The following is a 22,365-nucleotide window of genomic DNA, read 5'->3' on the forward strand; positions in this document are numbered from 1 at the left end:
GAACCAGCGGCTTGTCTTAATGGACTTGAAAACTGCACCACAATGCGGGGGACACACATGAAACACACTGTTCTACGAATGTTTGTTCAACGAAATACACATCTTTATTTTCTGTAATATTGTCATCTCAATTCTTTGCAAATTATGTTCAAAATCTCAATAAATATATTGTTCTCATAAAAAAAGTAGGAAAACTATCTAATGAGCAAGGCTCAGTACAGACAGTAGCTCATATGCAACAGTCTCCAAACATGAACTGAATCGGAATCAATAAATAGAACACTGAATATGGCTATATAAAATGAACATACATCTCAAATATCAATATCACTCACAGAAAGGCCTGCTTTCCAAATGAACTGAGGGAAAACCACAATCCTTTACTTTGAACGGTGAACTTTTTGAATGAGGTTCACCATTTGGTAAATTTGTCCTGAACAGTCTTTGGTCCACACAGAACAGAGCTCCTCTGGTCTCAGAGGAGGATAGCTCATCATCTCAGTTACATTCTGTGGTTTCCTCTCAACGCTACAACGCTAAAGTGATCGGGTTGAACGGGGTACATTTGGTATACATCTGTCGGTGAAACAAAATATAGCAAATAATATCAAATAAAAACAAGAAAGAACCAAGCTAAAAACATGCATGGGCAGAAATACAAACAGAGAGAGAGAGTCGGGAAACCAAGAGCTTGAGCCACAAGACACATGGTAGTCACAAACGTCTATACTAATTAAGTTCCATGAATTAAACATTTGTGCTAATGTTGCTAATGCTAATGTTGATGTTTCATCAGAGAAAATAGGATTATAAGATACTCCTTTTGCATATTTTTTTTTATCAATTTATTTTTGCTTTAATATCAAACCGTGTTGACGGATTCAAAATTCTAATAAGTTAAGGGTCATGTGTCAAGTAACGTTTTTTGATTGGCCTTGTAATGAATTCAAAGACATTGTACAGCCCTGATGTAAGCAAACCTGATCTCAACTCAATTCCTCCATGATCATGTCTATGATTTACTACAAACATAAGGAAGGAAACGACAGCTCAGATTACTTTTCTGATCGCTACACTTGAATGCTGGATAAAAACAAATGACTCAAAACAAATACTGACTAAAGAGTCTGAAACGGTTTCCTATATATAACCTATTAAATAATACAAGAATAACTTAGAACACATGTTTGAATAAATAGCATAATACAATACCGGTATATCAAAAAAATCCATCTGTTCTTTGAAAGATAAAACGTACGCATCCAACAGTTGCAGATAACTGTAGCATATATACTTTCTTTAGAACAGATGCTGCTATGGAGAAAATTGAGGTTTTCAAGATGGCGGTGCGCACAGTCGCAGCGGCTCGGAGCTCTCCCCCTAGTATAACTGTGCAGCTGGAGGAGGCCTCTGACAAAAGGTCGTTGTCTTGTACAATGACAATAAAGATTCTTTATCTATGTTACAAGGGTTTTGGCCATTGCCATAGTCGAAATCAACTATGGCAATGGGCAATGCTTCAATGAAACATTGACTATTGATGTGTGACATCACATGGATCAGATACTTAGACCATAAGGTTAAAGGGCACAGCCCCTTTGGTTGTATAACATTTCTGGGCTTAGTCCAAAGTCAACGTTAAGTCAAACTACTAAATGGATGCTTATTATTCTCCCCCATGAAGACGACTATGAGAATAATGTCCCCACTACATTCATCATGTACTTGTTTAAATCACAAATCCATCCCCCAACTCAACAGCAAACACACAACACACACGCACGCGACAACCTTTAGTCAAATGTGAAGTATAGTCTCTTAATGCTGCATGTCAGCGTTGAAACTGGTGACCTCACATGGAACAAGCCCCTGTAAGCCAATCAGGCCTTCTGCTAAAACCACATCTCAGCCCAGTGGAGACACTCCACTCACTCCCAGCCGTTGTCCTTGATCATGTGGGCAAGCTCTATGATGAATTTGCCCTCCTTGTATTTCTGACTGCTTTCAAATGCATGCTCCTGCAGAGGAAAACAGAAAGATGAGAGCAAAAAATATACGCCTTTCAGGAACGCAACAACCACATTGCATGGTAAGTACTTGGTTGAATCTGATGCATTTCATGAGACTCCATTTGAAGCCAGTGTCAGTGTGTTATAAGCAATTTCAAATTTCACACCCACTACTAAGTGGCACTGGTAAATGCATAATCATAGGATTTTAAACTGGTAAGAAGCATGGGAAATTCACATAGATTGCTAATCCTAATGGCTCCCCCTCCGATACGTCAATTAATTAAAAAATAATTAATAGAAAAGAAAACATATGCAAACATTTTGTAAAATAGATAGAAAATAAAGGCAAAGTTCAAAAAATTCCTTTTTTTTTGGAAAGTGCAATGTATTTAGGTTTTGGCAGAAAGCTAAAGCAAACATAAAAGTCTTCAGTCTTGTTTTAAAAATGGTCAGAGTTGGGGCAAGTCTTAAATCCTCAGGGAGTTTATTCCAGCTATTTGTTTCATAGTAACTAAATCCTGCTTTCCCATGTTTCATGTTTACTCTGGGATAATTAACAGATTGGTCTCAGAAGATCTTAGTGGTCTAGAAGGCTTATGCAGTGGAATCATATCAGTTAAATATTTTGGGCCTAAACCATGTAGGGATTTATAGGTTAGCAACATGATTTTAAAATCAATTCTCTGACCTACAGGAAGCCAATGTAACGATTTAAGAATTGGTGTAATATGTTCAATTTGTAGGTCTTTGTTAGAACTCTAGCAGCATCATTCTGAACAAGCTGAAGTTTCCTTAGAGGTTTTCTTTGGAGACCTGTAAGGAGACCATTGCAGTAATCAAGCTTACTAGTGATAAAGGCATGTACACGTAAGTCTTCGGTTGACATTTTGACGTGTGTGTATATTAACGCTGACATTTTGTAAGTCTTCGGTTGACATTTTATTGTAGCACATAGCATAGCGGTGCCTTGCCCACTGTCCCAAACAAGGACCAACTCCAACCCACTCCACCCACAGGCCAGTGGGCCCGGTGTCACGGCTGTGGTGGGGTCTGTGTTCTTAGTGAACATGTCGATTTGGCATGGGCCGACTTTAGCCCGTACTCTATAGCTGGATGCCTGGGCTTGTTGACGCAGTGGCTGAGTGCCTAAACCAGAGTCCTGATAACCAACTGAAACTCACGTATTTCCAGCCCAGGGTGGTCTTGCAGCTCTCACAGAAGATGTCCGCCACGGCGTGCAGCCCGGTCAGCAGCAGACGCTCTTCTGCCGGACCACAGCCCACGTTGACACTAGGGAGAGACACCAGCAGAGAGAGAGACACCAGCAGAGAGAGGGAGAGCCACCAGGAGAGAGAGAGACCAGCAGAGAGAGACACCAGGAGAGAAAGACACCAGGAGAGAAAGACACCAGGAGAGAGAGAGACACCAGGAGAGAGAGAGAGACCAGCAGAGAGAGACACCAGGAGAGAAAGACACCAGCAGAGAGAGAGACACCAGCAGAGAGAGGGAGAGCCACCAGGAGAAAGAGAGACCAGGAGAGAGAGAGAGACCAGGAGAGAGAGAGACACCAGGAGAGAGAGAGACACCAGCAGAGAGAGAGACACCAGGAGAGAGAGAGACACCAACAGAGAGTGAGAAACCAGGAGAGAGAGAGAGACACCAGGAGAGTGAGACACCAGGAGAGAGAGAGAGAGACACCAGCAGAGAGAGAGACACCAGCAGAGAGAGAGACACCAGGAGAGAGAGAAACACCAACAGAGAGTGAGACACCAGGAGAGAGAGAGAGAGAGAGAGAGACCAGGAGAGAGTGAAACACCAGGAGAGAGAGAGAGAGAGAGAGAGAGAGAGAGAGAGAGAGAGAGAGACCAGCAGAGAGAGAGAGACACCAGGAGAGAGAGAGACACCAACAGAGAGTGAGACACCAGGAGAGAGAGAGAGAGAGACACCAGGAGAGAGTGAGACACCAGGAGAGAGAGAGAGAGAGAGAGAGAGAGAGAGAGAGAGAGAGAGAGAGAGAGAGAGACACCAGCAGAGAGACAGACACCAGCAGAGAGAGACACCAGGAGAGAGAGAGAGAGAGAGAGAGAGACACCAGCAGAGAGAGAGACACCAACAGAGAGTGAGCAGGGGGCTGCATGGGGCCCTCTGATCACAGGACACTGTTGGTAATAATACATCATATATAATAATAATAATAATCAGTTTTTTATAGTGCTTTTCTAAGACATATATATATATATATACATATATATATATATATATATATACATATATATATATATATATATATATATATATATATACATACATATATATATACATACATATATATATACATATATATATATATATATATATATATTCTTCTTAATATTAATACAGTATTTAGATTAATTCTGACATGTTATCATCTTCAGAAACGCTCTATTAGCCATGTAACCCACTACAAATATACATTCAGCATCACCTGCAACAGGGGCAAATGGGCATTTACACTACAGTTTACTGAACTACACTACACTAAACTGCACTATACTACATTATACTGCACTATACTATACTACACTACAGTGCACTATACTACACTAAACTATACTACACTACACTAAACTATACTAAACTGTACTATACTGTACTAAACTAAACTATACTACACTACACTACACTACACTAAACTACACTCCACTACACTACACTACACTAAACTATACTACACTACACTAAACTGTACTATACTGTACTAAACTAAACTAAACTACACTACACTACACTACACTAAACTACACTCCACTACACTACACTACACTAAACTGCAATACACTATGGGTGCAAAATGGAGGCAGAGGGATTAAAGTGCAATCATCAGTGTAACGGTCCGGGCTGCAGCCTGTTGGACCCTATTTGGTTTGACATCGCCAGACTGTTTCAACTATTGAATAATAACTGATAATAAAGATATAAAGTGTAGGGTGAGGGTGAAATAAAGAGGAACACTTACACAGCATTGAAGAGGTACGCTCTACCTTGACTGCCTTGGAATGACTGAGAGAAAGAGAAACCCAGAGACACGTGTTCAGTAGTACATGTGTTACTCTGGACCTCAAGCTAAATATCATACCAAGACATTCATCAAAAAAAGAACCACCACAGACCTCCCATCCCACTGTATGTTGATGTGGGAGTTCAGATTCTTTTATTTTGGGCAACAGTAGGCTTGCCGTGTCAGACGAGAACTGGGCATTTGTGGAAAGACGATTATCCCGGACACAACTAAAAGTCAGACCTAGTCACAACCTCTGTGTTACGCAGTTTACACTTACGACATCCCGAGGCATAATGTAATGTAATCCCCACTCATTTCCATCTTGAATAGCAGTGAACAAACATAAAGTAGGCGCAGACACAGCAACAACTCACAACTCTAAACAGCTATCTACAAGAATGACCCGCAAAAAAACATGTGAGTAATACCAACACAAAAAACAGGAACGAGTTGTGTTGAAAGGTTTTACGTGATGTTTTGAGATAAAACACTCTGCCACCATTTTGACTGTCAATGCGATTGAGGACGGAATTGTTTTCGTCTTACGACCTCCCTAAAAGTAAACCATCTAAATATCTAGAGCCAGAAAATGAACACAGTGTATTTACCAACATCAACCTTATTGTTGATGGACTTTGTGACATTTTTGGTAACCAAAACACTCTCTGTTGGAGGGAAAACCATGAAGATAAGTGCAGGATGTTTGACCTTTACGGGACCTTTCTCCTAATCAGAAAATGAAGCCACGGTCTTTGTTTTGTAAAGTTCTGCGTCCATTTCTGCATATATATGTGTGTGTGTGTGTGTGTGTGTGTGTGTGTGTGTGTGTGTGTGTGTGTGTGTGTGTGGTCGGCTGCAACACAATGATCACCAGATGCTTTCACTAAGGTAGAGATATTATTTCCACTACATACATCAGCACGCGCACACACACACACACACACACACACACACACACACACACACACACACACACACACACACACACACACACACACACACACACACACACACACACACACACACACACACACACACACACACAGCATGCCCACTGCAATGAAGTCCCCCCTTGTTCACATTATAATAGCGTATGCAGTGCACACATCTCTGGGTTCAGCCTTGCTTTAACTGCCACAGCAGAGCCTTGGCAAACGGCCAGTGGCCGCGCCGTGAAGAACAGCTAACAGGGACAAACCATGTCCCTGAAGCAGCGCTATGCAGGGAGCCAGCCGACCGTTGAGGCTAGAGCCACGCCTGGACATGTTCTCGGCCTCCTTCCCCACCCATACGTCCTTTGGCCTCTCGTTTGGCCCACGTCCTTCACTGTGTGCAGGACGTGTTTCCATCAAAAATACAGATTGCCCCCTTGAACTTCACAAGAGGCTTGAGTAGACAGCCTTCCAGTGGGGGGAGATACTATTGACCTATTGAAGGATAAATCACCATTGTGTGTTCATTTCTCAACCCCTATAGCCAGGAATACTGCTAACATGGTTATACTCGCATTCCCTTCATGGGGGATGTAGTTTAGAGCCATTCTTGATTATGGGAGGTCTGCATGGAGTTCCATTCCCAAACAACCACATTTCAAAGTTTGTAGAAGCTCCTCAGATGGCCTTCATCAGACAAACCTGCTCACGGTAGGTCCTCTAACGCAGCGGTCCCCAACCCCCGGTCCGTGGGTCATTTGGTACCGGTCCGCAGAGAAAGATTATTATTTTATTTTAATTTTTTTTTATTTATTTTTTAATTCACTTCGCAATACTGTCACTCTTTTACATGCCATAAGTCTATATGCAGTTGTTAGATTGCATATAACATGTTTGCATTTTTGGCAACCTCTGCGCAACATAACCCAACCACCCCCCCCCCCCCCCCGGTCCGTGAAACTTTTCGGAGAATCATACCGGTCCTTGATGCTGAAAAGGTTGGGGACCGCTGCTCTAACGGGCTAGCCTATTCACATACAAATCACTTGTTACTGCATTGGAAGTGTGTTGGAGTATATTTTGGTGAAGTGCAGGCATGACGTATGCTTGTCATTCTTGGATGACATCTTAGCGTACACCCATTTTAGCCTTTTATTTTAGAATGATTCATCTGAGGGAAAGTAAAACAAACTGTGACACCAAGCTGAGCTCAGTAGTCGTTACAATTATTATAAGATATCAAAGTACTAACAAATAGCATTCATTAAATTACTAAAGATTATTCTTCATTAAGGGGATACATAAATACATACAGACAACAGAGACGTGAATTTATGTAACATCGTTCAATTTCTTTGCTCGATGTTTCATTTTCTTAATGTTTACCTCTACTGTCCTGATCTTTCTACTGTGACACTCATAATTCCCGTCTGGAACGTTCCATCTTATACACATAATGACCACAACCAACCACATCCTGGTGAGAACAATGAGATGGTCCAGTGACTGCTCCGCTTGTGTGATAACTGTGGAGCAGCAACAGCCTTAGAAGAGACACCAGCCATGTTGTGCGTGGGTCGGCTTAGCTCAGGAGGTAGAGCAGTTGTCTTGTAACTGAAAGGTTGCTAGTTCGATCCCCAGCTCCTCCTAGCTGAGTGTTGATGTGTCCCTGAGCAAGACACTTAACCCTAACTGCTCCTGACGAGCTGGCTGTCGCCTTGCATGGTTGACTCTGCCGTCGGTGTGTCAATCTGTGTATATTAACCGATGTAAGTCGCTTTGGATAAAAGCGTCTGCTAAATGCCCTAATTGTAATTGGTGAGCTCAATACCTTGGATATGAGTTCATCGTGGTTGGCCAGGTGTGCGCGGCAGTGGATACAGCTGTAGGTGCGGTGGCAGCTGGGCAGGTACGCCTGGAAGGTTTTCGAACGTGTCATCACAGTGGAACCTTGGAGGAGATCACCCAAAGGTGGTTGGAGAGTGAGTGGAAGGTGCACACCTGGAGTGACAGAAGAGCTATTTTCAAATATGCTCACTTGTGGAAACAGTATGTGCCGGACGATCACTAATTGACAAATCAATTAATTAATTTCCAATTTTGAGGTCAACGATTCGATTCTGAAGCGATTATTGATGCAACAATTTTTTTTATGTACATTTCCATGCGTGATTTTCAAAAATATATACATCTGGGTTTGCTACTCAGAGTTTGCTAATCACTTCCTACTTTTGTGATGATCATTAAAGACAACAGAGGAATTAACTTATCTAATATTTCATAAGAGAATAAGCTTTTGTCACAAATATGACTTTCTATTAACAATGCAATAATCAATGCAGCTTGCATTATAACACAATATGGAAGCATGCAAAAAATAGGTTTCAGTTTTATTTTCTTTCTAATCTTTCTTTTCTATGTCATTAAAGGAAAAGCGGCTCTTGAATTAGATTGAGTTCTTGTGTCTGGCTGTGAGTTTGCGCGCATGCTATGCGTAAGCTGAATCGCAATCGTGTCAAGAAAAATCTGATTGGCCAATACACACTGAAGATAAATTCAATAATTCAAAAATTACAAAAATTATCCCTCTCTAGCGAACAGAATGTTGCAGCAGGCAAAAAGAAAAAAATCACTAATTGACAAATCAATTAAATTATGAATTACAAAATAAAACTGCAACATGAATCATGGGATAAAGTGCAGTAAAAGGTGTGCATCTGCTGTACACTACTCTTACGTTGCATTATGGGTATTAAGTATAGTGTACCATGTGGGGCACCAGGGGAGAGGAAGCTTGCGTAGCAAATGTGGAAGTAGCTCTCCTCTCTCTATCACAGCTCAACCAGAGGGAGGCTGGCTTCATACCTAAGAGTTCAACTCAAACTCCCCCTGAGCTGGCTGTCATATCGACAAAGCATACAAATCCACACCATGTTCATCTCCATGTGAATGCATATTGGTTAACCATTGATTGTAAAGCGACCCCAGCAGGGGAATGCAGGGAAAAGGGTAATATAAACCATAAAGATACACCATAAAAACACGTTAGTATGGTTAATTTTTTATTCAAGAAATCTATTTTCTTGAGAGCCAATTAAAGCCTTAGGTCGACAACGTTAACACTATCACAGATTCAGTCCCTAGAAACACGGCAGACACTTAACTGGGTAGTGTGCTGCGGCCAGTGAGACCTGGCTGTGATCGGTGGCAGAGGACAGGTGGCTGCTGCTGCTGCCAGAATGTTCACCAGTAAAACACTGCTTCACTTCCCCCCACCCTGGACACTGGGACAACTTGCTGACTCAGGGGTCTAACTAGAGGCACAATTGAGATGGGTGGCATGGGGGGTGGAGGGGGGGGTCAAACTGTGAAAGGAAGTGCTGAGGTTAGAACATTATGGGGCAGATGAGAGGGCAAGGGTCAAATGTGCTAACTGACACTGAACAGAGAAAAATAGTAGCTGTGTCTGTGTGTATGTGTGTGTGTGTGTGTGTGTGTGTGTGTGTGTGTGTGTGTGTGTGTGTGCGCACGTGTGTGTGTGTGTGTGTGTGTGTGTGTGTGTGTGTGTGTTTGTGTTGATGTCTGTGAACTGACCCATAATCAAAGCATATTGCAGGTATTGCAGGTCGGCCAACCCATGCTTTCAGACCCTTTTGATCTTCTCCACTTACAAGTGAAAAAGAAAATAGTTCAATGACTGATAATTATTTCATAAATAGGTTCTATATTTGTGAAGACAGAGGCAAATGATAGATCCTTGTTTTCTCGATTCAAGTTGAGCAAAAACAAACGTAAACCTTTCCTACCTGTGTCACACCAATGACTGAATGTTAGAGCCATGGCTGTCTCTGTAATACTCCTAAAATGAATGGATGTATGAATGCAGATAATAGTGTACAGTATGTATTATGTTATTGTTCAGAAGCAGAGATCAAGAAATTTCCCACCGGGACAATGAAATACGTGCACGTCTTGCCCACACATGGACACTCACACAAACACACAAATATGCTTAGCCCAAAATATCCTTTCCCCGGCTAGAGGCCAATAATAATAGTCCCAAACCATTCCCACACACCCACCCACCCACAAACACACAAAAAGTACCCCCCCCCCCCCACACACCCACACACACACACACACACACACACACACACACACACACACACACACACACACACTTCATTGTTCCCTGGCGGTTTCCTACCAGTTTTCAAAACAAGTCTTTTACGAGCCAAGCATGGCTAGTAGGCGCCATCAGGATACCAAAACAATATTATCAACACTTGAGGTGTACTTCTGATCAATGAGTGGAATGTTAAATGGTCATTCATTAGGTATTTAATTTATCACCTTAAGGCGATTGTTCAAACCAAATTATCAGTCATAATTACACATTAATTACCAATTCACCATAGAGTATTTTAGAGATATGTCTCTCACTTGGTTCTGTCTCTTCCAACAAGCTAAAGAAAGTCAAAGTATCTATTTGCGATAAGAGAAAATAATGTATTTACTCTGGATAAAGTGGTGTTTACTGTGGGAATTGCAGGATATACTTAGGGAAATGAAGTCTGTACCCCTGACCCTTGGAGATAATGTGACTTTTTCAACTGACTCCTACTTCTGTTCAGCTGCCAACCATGACTGGGAATAAAACTGACGATCAAAGTCAATTTATTTGGGGGTTTTGGTTGTTTCTGTAGAAGTAGTACTTTGTAGTTACGCAGTCGTACTTAGTTGACAGTGGATATACACGGCATAGGCCAGGCCTACTTGCTTTTAAATGCTGATGTGAAAGAAGCAAGATAAATACAAATAACAGTTCATCATTGTTTCCATTGGGTTTGAACTGGGATTGCAAACATAAATCGCCATGCGGACACTGGCAGATTGTATTATGGGGTCCATAATGCTTACCATGTGGGCAACATTGGAGATTATTGTTTCCATAAAATATTATAAAGGCTGTAAAAACAAAAAACATGCTTAGAAATGTGTTGAACTTGTTGGTTCTGTTCTTCCCCGGTTTTTTCCAACATTTGGAAATTAAGTATGAATTAAGGGTGTTCCATGATGTTTACTTTTTGCCTCAAAAAGACTGTTTCAACTATACAGATGGATGCCATCACAGAATCTTGACGAGCAAGCTGCAAACAAGCGGACTAGGGTTTCTTGAATCCCAATCCGCCGATAATCATTCCGAAGCACTCAGTCAGACTGGCAGGTGGGAATGGTTAGTGTTTTCCTCTGACTCTTTGAAAAAAACAATAACCCTTTATATGCTCATAGAAAACACAATAAACAGGTCACATATTTTCACAACAGTGGATTGGAAATCCTCAGCATTTCCAATACTGCAGCTAGGAATTGACTTTATTTACCAACTGCGGTAAGGTAGTGTGGGGGTTGTTATGTTTTAAACCACTACCTAAAGCCTGGTACAACCTTCAGGGCTACATCCAGGAATGGATGTTTGCATTTGTGGTATTGGCAAAACACAGTACACTTAATAACACCATCATATCTGTACCATTTATGTCAATTTCTGCATTAAAAGGCTATGTACATTGAAAAAAGTAGGCTAAATTAATTTGTGTAATCATTATCAGTATCATTAGACCTACTGCCGTGCAAATAAAAACATGAATTTGATCTTCATTACGACTTTCATCATACGTTTGTCCCATCAGCAGCCACATCGCCATGCAACAGCCCTGCTTGAGGTGTCACAACATCTTCAGTGAGACGAGGTTCAGAGCTCCAAGAGCCTGAAGCTCCATGATGCACCTCCAAGCATGGGTCTCCAATCATCAGACCCCCTGACATCCCCACAGTGAGGATGACACTCCGTGTCGAGCATTGTTGTATAACGCTCCTCTACGAGATCAATAATCCACGCTAGTCGTGTTACTGGTAGAAATAGAAAAACAAAAAAGGTGATTGGCACGAGATAATTACCTTATATTAAGAAAGACAAAACACGTTCCAACAGTTTCGCCTTGCTTGCTAAATTACTCTTTGTTCCGCTGTTGAAATCCTCCATGCAGCTTGCCACGTTAATTCTTAACTGTTAACTTTAGGAATCGATATGAATCTGCAGTCGTCAATGGGAAAATCTGCACAACACAGTACCAAGTTGATGTTGTTACGGTTCATCGTCAAGGCTGTTGAGTGGCAGTTATTCGTGGCCAATCAGAATACGGCATAGCAACATCCCTGTGTTCCTGAATCTTAGAAAGAGTTGGAAAAAATGGACCAATCACAGTTCCCCGGGAATTGAACGCAAAATGACTTTATTTTCGGTCAATCAAGGGATCGAAACCTTTGGAATGGTTTTATCATTTGAAAGACCAAATCGGTAAATGAATGTTTTCTTAATAGTTAACGTAAATTTCTTATTTAGCAATAATTTGTTTACAAAATTTAGCTCGATATAATCATGGGAATATAATTTCAAGAAGAATATCAGTATTGTTGAAGACAAAGAAATATTACTGTAGCTGAGGATCTAGGTACAACAGAGCCAGATGGTTGTTACCAAAACCCCTAATCTGGATATTAATCTCTTCTCCTCTGACTTTGACCATTTCAATAACAATATCCCCACCTGGTGGCCAACATGTTTGACGTTGTCGAGGCCCTGCACGTCACTATCGCGATAATTGCGCAGTTACCATAGAACGTGCAATACTAAAGAAAACACTTTCTTGAAGTAGAAACATCTAAAAACAGGATTGTGGACCAAAGATGTAATATATATTTGCTCATACACACAGCTGATTGTGAAAAATTGGTGACGTCCACAAGTGATGAACTTGTTGTTGTTGTTGTTCATAATACAATTGGATAGAGTGGCCTTCCGACTGTTTTGTAGTTCATGATCCTGTTTAACAGCATGATTTGAGATGCAAAAAATGGGGGGGGGGGGCGCGCCTCAGCAGTTGAGGAGCTGGGGTGGAGGAGGGCTGACGGTGGCGGCCCGCAGGATCCCTCGCAGCACCTTGTAGGCAGAGAGGGGCTGGTTCTCCTTGGGCGGGTAGCAGGGGCCCCGCTCCGTCTGGTAGGAGTAGGGGAAGCGCAGCACCCACAGGCCGTCCGCCGGCAGCACCAGCTCCGTCCTCTCGGGGTGGAAGACGGGACACGGGAGGGCGCCGGGCTGGACCTGGGGGGGGGGAGGCCGACAATCTATAAGGTTTTTATTGTTCACTTTCTTATTTTTCCTGGTGAAAGACGCGGGATCAATAGGACGTATTGCTTGATAAAGTCGTGCAAAGAAACTGGACTATTCTGAAGGGAAAATTAAAACATGACCTATATTCAGATGTTCTTACAATATTAGACCCGTATCAGAGAGGCGCTCGCGGCAGACCGCCCCAGGCCCGAGTGCAGGCACAGCCATCTTACCTGTGGGTTCAGAGTGATCTCTAGGGGAGCGTCGGGAACCAAGATGTAAAGGCGCATCAGCTGGGCGTAATGAGGCTTGAGGCCCCGCCCCTGAGCCGGCGAGGGCACGTAGAGGGGCATGTCTGTGTTGAGGACCCGGCTGGCCGGCTCCTTGGCGCCCCCGGGCCCCAGTACCTTCACGATCTTGTCGGGCCCCGAGCTGAGAAATCGGCGACCCCTGCTGTCCTCGTACTCAAAGCCAACAAAGGCCCTGGCCACGTCGTCCCGTCGCCGGCCCCTCCCCAGGCCCCCCGTGCACCCGCGCTTCCCCACCAGCGACTTGTTGGGGGCGGGCCACGACGACCCGCCTCCGTCCAGCGGCTCGGCCAATCCGGTGTCCTCTTCGGAGCTCCGGGAGCGAATCACCAGGTCCCACGGCAGCAGGAAGGAGGAGCCGGGCAGGAAGCCCGGCTGCTCCAGGCCCGTGTGGCAGTTGTACGACTTGGCCGGCCCCAGCTTGACCAGGGACCAGCTGGAGAACTTGGGGAGGAGCCCCTTGGGGCAGCCCGTGTGGAGCATCCCCGGGAGGTACTCCACGGTGGAGGGCTGCCGGTCCACCAGGCTGGGCCTCTTGGCGGAGACGTCGCTCCCGTCCGCCTCCCCGTACGGCCCCATGCTGTCCGTGGACTGCCCCAGGCTGAGCGCCAGGCTCAGGCCGGTGCAGTCTACGGGGGTGTGGCTGTGGGCCGCGCTGCCGGAGGCGGCCGTGGCCGGCTGCGGGTCCTTCAGCTTCTCCCCCTGGCTGGGCGGCGCGGAGCCGTCGGACCCGGGGCACGGCGCCTCCACGCAGGCGGAGGCGGGGGCCGGCGCGGGGTCCTGAGTGCTGGGCTCAAAGACGGGGAAGTCCACCCGCTCCAGCTTGGCGCAGCACTTGTCCTCCACCATCTGAAATACAGGGTGGAACTGTTACTTTATTGGCCCTTCCTCTTCTCTTTCACTTCAACTACAGAGAGCTCTCACACTATGGGTTGTCATTATTTCCAACTCATTGATTTAGTTTTCTGTTCCAAATCAGGCCTTGAGCTCAAATATGCAGTTGTGTTTAAAACTAAATATTGGATCGTATCCCCTTGTTGTTGTGTGATGGAGATCTCAAATTATTGGGATCAAGGAAACAATATGGAGGTCCAGGAATGCATAAAAAAAAAAAAGGTTAACCACAGAGTGATGTGCACTGACCAGAAAGAAGTCATAGTTGGCGGACTGGATATCAAACGGGTCCTCTCGGGGCGCTTGCTTCCGGCCACAGTTGCAGGCGTTGGTGGAGCGCCCCCGGCTGTTGTGGTGGAGGACCGGGGGGTTGTGGTCCATGTCGGGCTTCTCACCTGCAAACACATCAGATCACCTTGTTGAATGAAAAGATGGGGCTTAAAACGCGGCGTAATTTGTCTTTAGCAGAAGAAACCGAATTGAACGAACGGTCTTGAAATGTATTTTGAAACCAAGAACCGAACAGCTGTGAGGGTTTCACCTGGCTGTGGCAGCAGGTGGAACTTGTGAACACAATGTTGGTCCGTGAGACTTCGCTCTTCACACAGCTGGTGCCCGTTGCTCCAGAACTTGTAGCAGTCCTCGTGGAGCTGCAGGGCGTAGCGCTGGAAGGCGACGCCTCGGGCGTGTTGGCTGTAGACGCGCAGTGCCTGGGCCAGTTGGTTCTTGTGGACCGTGGTTGTGTAGTTGTGCGGCAGGTTAGACTGGTAGGCGCTGTGGGCCAGCGGCAGGGCTTTCTGGCAGCGGTTCTCAGAAAACTTTGCATCCGCATCGAGGAAGCCTTCCAAAACTTTCAGCTGGCTTTGCACTTTGAGAGCAAATTCTGCGCTGTCCTCCTCCGTGTTGTGTATGAGAACCTGGTGCAGTTTGCACGCCACCTGGACCCACTTGGCGTAGGTCGGGAGCTCAAAGTGCGAAGGCTGTGGGTTGCGTCCAACACTGTCGTCAAAACCTTTTTTAGTTAATACTAGATCTATGTGCTGCCAGAGGAAATCTTTCAAACTGCAGTCCACCAGCTGCCCACTTACCCCGCTGTAGTCGACATTAGTGTGGGGCAGTCTGGCCAACCGACGGATCTGTTGGTACCGTCTGGGTCCCGTCAGTGAGGAGTTTGAATCTTGTTCACGCAAGGCGCAGCTGGATCGCAGGTGTCCAAGCAACGCACCCAACGGGTCTTCAGCTGGCCCCGGGACCACGTACACAAACGCTTGGTTGGCGGGTACGCTGAACAAACAGTTGCTGCTCTGATTAGTGAGGACCCGGCTTTTGCGGAAAATGCGATAAATTTGGTCCTCCAAGGCGTGCTGGAGCCGCCTCCTCGGAGAATGTTTTTTGGGCTTGTCTGAGGTTCCTGCCGAATCAGTTCCCGTCGGCACTTTTAACGCTCCGTTAATCTGAAACACAAACAGCAGCCGAGGGGGGCAAGGGCGACAGTTGAGCTTCCACTCCTTGGAGACCTGGGTGTCTTTGACAGCAGCCCGGATCAGCGGGAGGACCTTCTGCCGCAGAGCGTCCAGGGCGCGGAACAGCCGGTCATAAGTGACGTCGAAGGCGCAGTTGGGCTGGACCAGGATGAGGACATGGCAGAGGGAGAACAGGTAGAGGAGGTGCAGACAGTGCTGTTTATCCATGCCCTTCCAGAGGTCCTGGGCGTCGGAGTGCCCGAGCTCCATGCTGAGAGTCTCGCATGCACGGAGGAGTTGTCGGTTGTCGTAGACTGAAGTGAGCACCAGATACAACACCCGGTTCTCCTGGCTGTAGACAGCCTGGATGAGGCTTCCGTTCTCCGAGTTATTCTCCTCGACTCCTCCGAACAGAGAGAAGATGTGTTTGTCTGCTAGCGTGTTTATCAGGGATTCTTTAAGGACCCCCATTTGCATCGCGCTTTTACCGAATATACCGAGTACACAGAGACCTTCGTCTTTATATAATGTGTCCTCTAATATCACGGACTGTACGAGTGCTTCGATACCAATAGAAAATGCCATTTTGGCCTACACCACCTGAACTCAAAACATAGAAACACAGCGCACACAGACACTACTTCCGGATCCGTCCTCTAAAATGTCCGTGTACAACACAGTCTATCCCTGAATAGTTCCTGATATAAACTAGTCCGGCCTGATGTTCTTCTGAATCCCAGAGCTAAATGTAGTGATTTTGGAAAACGGAACGAAAATGTAATATTACATTTATTGGGGATGTAGGAGCCAATTCCTTTTTTTTCATTTAGTTGCCGTTTTCTGTGTGTGTGTGTGTGTGTGTGTGTGTGTGTGTGTGTGTGTGTGTGTGTGTGTGTGTGTGTGTGTGTGTGTGTGTGTGTGTGTGTGTGTGTGTGTGTGTGTGTGTGTGTGATATATTAATTGATGACTAATTTATTGATTGGCGCCTGCTGTGTGTGTCCTACAGGAGTTCCTTCTCCTCAAGAGGAAAGGACCTGTGTAACTTTTGGCTCCATTGTAACAATATTTATCCTATATTCTTGTATACTTTAAGTTAACCTTACTTATACTTATTATCTAAGTGAACTGAAAAATAGACTGATGTCATTGACTACAGAGGGATGTGTGGCTGAGTGTTTGCCGGTCAACCCAGGACAACTGAGGTGTTGATGGAGAACAAAAGAAAAGGGCCCGGAGCCAGCCCCTTCCTGCTGATGTGTTTCTTTCTATACCGATATTCCAACAGTTTAGCTGAGAAGCCTCCAATATTTTCCACCATAAAAGCGGCATAAAGCAAAGGAAAGGGCCGAAAGGCATGACATCACCCCTTTAAGGTGAACGACATTTCTAGGGTTGACACCTCAAATGTCATTTTAAGGCTATATAGAATAAATATTCTAAATATTTCTGACTTGAATATTATTTTTTGTTGTTGTTAAGGATGATATAGGCCTGCATTGTATAGGTAGAGAAATGGTGAACGCTTCTCCTCATGTTATATATGTGAATTTATTCTGCTGATTCCTATGGAGAATCCAGTCCAGTACAATTGCAAGAAAGATAAATTGGGATATATGACGATTTTTGGTCACGCAAAAGTGCTTTATAATAGTTCCTCTGGAATGTATAAGGCCTCCATTTGTTTGCAGTTTTTGCTTTCTAATCTTGCCATTGTATTAGATGATGAACTGGCTTATCTCTGTTGCAAAGTGCTTTATTGGCTACGTAAGAGTGCATTCAATAACATGAAGAAACATGTCTGGCTGATCCATGACCCAGATACATGTAGGCCTATAGCCTTCTTCACTCAGGACTGATACAGGCATATAGGCATATCCCTACATGTGTGTTAATGAAAACTCTCTCCATCACACAAACTAATTTATGCCCAATTATATAATTATAAATGCTATATTCTAGCTTATACAATTATTTCAGGTATGCTTTTATGGTCACTTCAACTAAGTGCACTACATGAAGACAGTCGTGTGTGTTTCTTATGGGTCTATATAGGCCTAGCAGCTACCGAGACATTGGCCTATACAATTTAGTATAGGCAGAAATAGCCACCAGCTCATGCTGTTCACTTGAGATTCATTTTGAGATGTCTTAAGATCGATTATCTTAGAGGGGAACGCATATGTGTATGTTGCTTTACATACAAATGATCTCCTCCTCCGTACATTTATACAATCAGACGCGCCCCGGGTGTGTTCCAACCCACTGCGTTCAGTCACCCAGCGCTCGAGACGTCAGCCAATCGTCTATTGCTCGCCTATGTACGTGCGCGTTCACGAGTGTAGCACCTAAAGGAGGCTATTTTTTCTCTAGCCTCCGTCACCGTCGAACCGCCCACCCACCCTTCTATGAGTGACCGAGCGTTCTATGTTTGCGCGCGCGCTCACACACACCCGGGGCCGAGCGGGAAAAGCGTCCAGCAGCTCGCGACCTGAAGTACTCCAGTAGTCCTGTGTTTGGCGGGCTTGTTCTCCTGTGTGTCCGGGAATGAGAAGAGATGGCCGGGTCTGCAGCAGAAGAAAAAACCTTCCGGAGGTTCCTGGAGCTCTTCCTCCGGGAGATGAGGCCACCTCTCCGGGAAAGCGACCCGCCGCCGATGCGCCCCGTGACGGACCTAGTCTCCGATGAGGAGGTGGAGGGGGAGTGCCTCGACCTGTGTCTCCAACACCTCTACAAATAGTTGAGTGGCTCCTTTTTTTCTCTTACACATGGAGGCGACGGCTTTCGTGAGTTGAGTGGTGTTCATTTTAAAAAACATGGCTACTTTTCGTTATCAGGTGTGAGAGAGAGAGCGAGAGAGAGAGAGAGAGAGAGAGAGAGAGAGAGAGAGAGAGAGAGAGAGAGAGAGAGAGAGAGAGAGAGAGAGAGAGAGAGAGAGAGAGAGAGAGAGAGAGAGAGAGAGAGAGAGAGAGAGAGAGAGAGAGAGAGAGAGAGAGAGAGAGAGAGAGAGAGAGAGAATGTATTAATTCTGTTGGATGTTCAATTAAAGTTACCATGGATAATTCATCTTTTAATCAGACCTCTGCTGAACGACCAAGACTCTCTTCTAGTGTTTATAGACCCAGAGTAGAATAATATAATCGGACCCCATTAGGGATCTGAAGATACTGTCAGCTACAATACAGCCTTAGAAGTGTCCTCATGCATCATGACACACAGGAAATGTCCTGATGTATAGGTCCCAACACAGATGTAAAAACCAATGCCGTGTTGTGAATAAAAAAAGGGGGGAAAAGAGGAAGAGGAAACATAAAGACACTGGAGGGTATACCCTCTCGTTTGAGTTAGAACCATGTTGTATAGAACCATCTTCCATAACGATGCTCGTCCTTGCTCAGGTCGAGTGGCCCATTAAACAAACTCCCATTAGAGAAACTCCCGGTCTCTCCGTGAGGACGTCACTGCTCTCATTGACGCCGGGGTAGGGAGCTGTCACTGGGGTCTGTCATCCCGGGTTATCGCTCCCTGCACGGTCTTCAAATAGACCGTGTTGTTCCTTACACCAGACTGTACCAAGGGGCTTTACCCCTACAGGTACATACGCTGGGATCAGCCCAGTCATTTAATCGGTGGTGATGTGGATATTGGCACGAATTCCCACACTAATAGCTTTAGCCGAAAGTCGTGCGGTTCGCCGAGGCGGAAAAAGGAGAGCCATCTGCGGCGCACTCGGAGACGAATTATTAACGACTATGAGCCGCAGCATGCATCATTTATAACTCGATCTGCACGGATAACAGTCACAACGGACGACTGAAGGGGGGGATACATACAGGCGTCCGAAACGATCGGACGCCTGTATGTTTTAGGGTCTATAGGCAATTAAACATACCTTAAACGTAAAGTGGATTGAATTGAATTACAAGGACACAGTGCACATCTAGGCTACACCAGTCCTACGGGAAGTCCCCACGGGGAGTGGGGGAGAGACTAACCCACTCTCCGTGAATCATGATGGACCGCATCACACTCCTGCAGGAGGCCGACTGAAGGGCTGTATTAGCCGGGATGGCATCGGTATAAAGTCGCTCCGTTCGCTCCGTACAGCGCGGTGGGGTTAGGGGAGTGTGCAACTCACGGAGTGGAGTACGTAGGCGTGACACCCCCGGTGCAGGGAAACGAAGAATCGTGAGAATTCAATTTATAGTGTGACGTAAGCGTTCTGCCCCCATAAGGATACCCTGTTCCGTCGACACGACGAGCGCGAGCTGTAGCCTCGAGTAAAGGAACATCGTGTCTCAATCATTAGGGATTTCACATGGTTCATATTGGAGAACCAACACCTCGACATATATCTATGTTAAACACCGCACAATCTAGTCTGTTAGCAAAGATACATGTAAAAACACTCTCCCACAGCCACCCCCCCCCCACACACGTACACACACAATAAAATATATTTATAGAACTGCATAACATTTTTTATTCCTCCAAGAGAATTAAGCGACTAGGTTGAAGAGGAATTTAACAGTACAGTGTGTGGAGGTGCAGAGGTGCAGAGGTGGAGAGGTGGATGGGGAAGGATGAGAGTAATTTGCTGTTACTCAAATGGATGGGTGCCGTGTTCTGGACTGGAATGGCAGGCTGGCTGCGATGAGGGATGGCTAGGGTTGATGTGGACTACAGCTGGTAGTGACAGAGAGAGGCAGATATCTCCTCATGTAGACAGGAGGAGACGGGGGGGATTGGATCCTCTGCTCTCCGCCATGCATTTTCCAAGAGGAAGATCAGGAGAGAACCTGAATCTCCAGAGAGGTCTGATGTGTCTAACTTGCAATTTAATTCATTGCATTGCATTAACGCATGTTTTATAAATTGTCAAAAGGGACACTATAGCTGTATAGCGTACGTGTATATATATATATGTATCTTAAATTGTATTTAGCGGCAATTCAGGAAAGAGGCTTATGCGGAACATCCTATGTCAAACGAAAGCTGCTGTTGGTAAGATTACAGAGTTGCAAAGAGAGAGAGAGACGAAAAATATAAGAAGAGCGCAAGGTGTTGAAACTAACTCTAGATAAATGTCCCCACACTGTCTGCAGCCTCCAACAGTCAATCTGTCTATCATTGAAAGTTTTGCATTTCACACACCTGTCATTGAGAGACAAAATTAATTCCTGGGCCGAAACATGCATTTGACAAGTTCTGCCGACTACGGCGCTCCGTGTCCGTCACCAACTGACGCCCCCTGGAGCTGCTTGGTCTTTTCACTTTTTCAATTGTGGAAAATCCCTCAATGGGCTTGAGGCCCAGCTCTCAAGGTTTAGTCCAATGGGAAGGGACAAATTATAAACTCTTTAGTAGTCATGACTTGGTGATCCTCCTTATCCATAGGTGCTGACGTGGTAAAGGACCTCCCTCATGATGATAGGCGGTGACGTAGTAAAGGACCTCCTCCTTCATGATGATAGGTGGTGACGTAGTAAAATACCTCCTCCTTCATGATGAACAGCGGTGACGTAGTAAAGGACCTCCTCCTTCATGATGATAGGCGGTGACGTAGTAAAGGACCTCCTCCTTCATGATGATAGGCGGTGACGTAGTAAAGGACCTCCTTCATGATGATAGGCGGTGACGTACTAAAGGACCTCCTTCATGATGATAGGCGGTGACGTAGTAAAGGACCTCCTTCATGATGATAGGTGGTGACGTAGTAAAGGACCTCCTCCTTCATGATGAACAGCGGTGACGTAGTAAAGGACCTCCTTCATGATGATAGGCGGTGACGTAGTAAAGGACCTCCTCCTTCATGATGAACAGCGGTGACGTAGTAAAGGACCTCCTTCATGATGATAGGTGGTGACGTAGTAAAGGACCCCCTTCATGATGATAGGCGGTGACGTAGTAAAGGACCTCCTTCATGATGATAGGTGGTGACGTAGTAAAGGACCTCCTCCTTCATGATGAACAGCGGTGACGTAGTAAAGGACCTCCTCCTTCATGATGATAGGTGGTGACGTAGTAAAGGACCTCCTTCATGATGATAGGCAGTGACGTAGTAAAGGACCTCCTTCATGATGATAGGCGGTGACGTAGTAAAGGACCTCCTCCTTCATGATGAACAGCGGTGACGTAGTAAAGGACCTCCTTCATGATGATAGGTGGTGACGTAGTAAAGGACCTCCTTCATGATGATAGGCAGTGACGTAGTAAAGGACCTCCTTCATGATGATAGGCGGTGACGTAGTAAAGGACCTCCTTCATGATGATAGCCGCGATGACATGAATCAGGAAATTTCTCTCGTCCAAGTTGATTTCTCCACCCACCATGTTTCTTAATTATCTTCTATGCATACTGTCAAGCATAATATTCAATATTTGTATTGCACCCATCCCAATATTCCTACGTCTTGCTTATTGCACAAAGTGCTTGATTCAAAGCACATTGAATCTATTTTTGTACCGAACCTTCACTGGAACCCTGCAGTGTCCAAGTAGAGCATAATGTCCTGAGAACTGGACAAAGAAACCAGCCACTA

At 45.1% G+C, this 22,365-nt stretch overlaps 3 protein-coding genes across 3 annotated transcripts in view; 1 reads left to right on the plus strand and 2 right to left on the minus strand.

Annotated features, from left to right (window-relative positions):
- Positions 1–76: 76 nt before the first annotated feature.
- On the minus strand, positions 77–12,134 carry LOC132461332 (protein yippee-like 1). Its single transcript, XM_060056395.1, has 5 exons — positions 11,949–12,134; positions 7,819–7,988; positions 5,011–5,054; positions 3,194–3,302; positions 77–2,018 (listed from the first exon to the last, which is right to left on the minus strand). Exons 2-5 carry the CDS (start codon positions 7,924–7,926, stop codon positions 1,929–1,931), a joined length of 351 nt encoding a protein of 116 aa, XP_059912378.1. The 5' UTR covers positions 7,927–7,988; positions 11,949–12,134; the 3' UTR covers positions 77–1,928.
- A 128-nt stretch (positions 12,135–12,262) lies between these two features.
- On the minus strand, positions 12,263–16,505 carry smg8 (SMG8 nonsense mediated mRNA decay factor). Its single transcript, XM_060056384.1, has 4 exons — positions 14,905–16,505; positions 14,613–14,758; positions 13,395–14,318; positions 12,263–13,152 (listed from the first exon to the last, which is right to left on the minus strand). The coding sequence occupies exons 1-4, from the start codon at positions 16,409–16,411 to the stop codon at positions 12,925–12,927; spliced, it is 2,805 nt and encodes a 934-aa protein (XP_059912367.1). The 5' UTR covers positions 16,412–16,505; the 3' UTR covers positions 12,263–12,924.
- Positions 16,506–18,191: 1,686 nt separating this feature from the next.
- The window catches only part of ppm1e (protein phosphatase, Mg2+/Mn2+ dependent, 1E), a 35,585-nt gene continuing 31,411 nt past the window's right edge, over positions 18,192–22,365 (plus strand). The window contains exon 1 of the mRNA XM_060056385.1: positions 18,192–18,562. Coding sequence (XP_059912368.1) covers positions 18,381–18,562 — 182 coding nt within the window. The 5' untranslated portion in view covers positions 18,192–18,380. The remainder of the gene's footprint in view (positions 18,563–22,365) is intronic.

The sequence above is a fragment of the Gadus macrocephalus genome, chromosome 7 (genome assembly GCF_031168955.1).
Source record: "Gadus macrocephalus chromosome 7, ASM3116895v1".
NCBI lineage: Eukaryota > Metazoa > Chordata > Actinopteri > Gadiformes > Gadidae > Gadus > Gadus macrocephalus.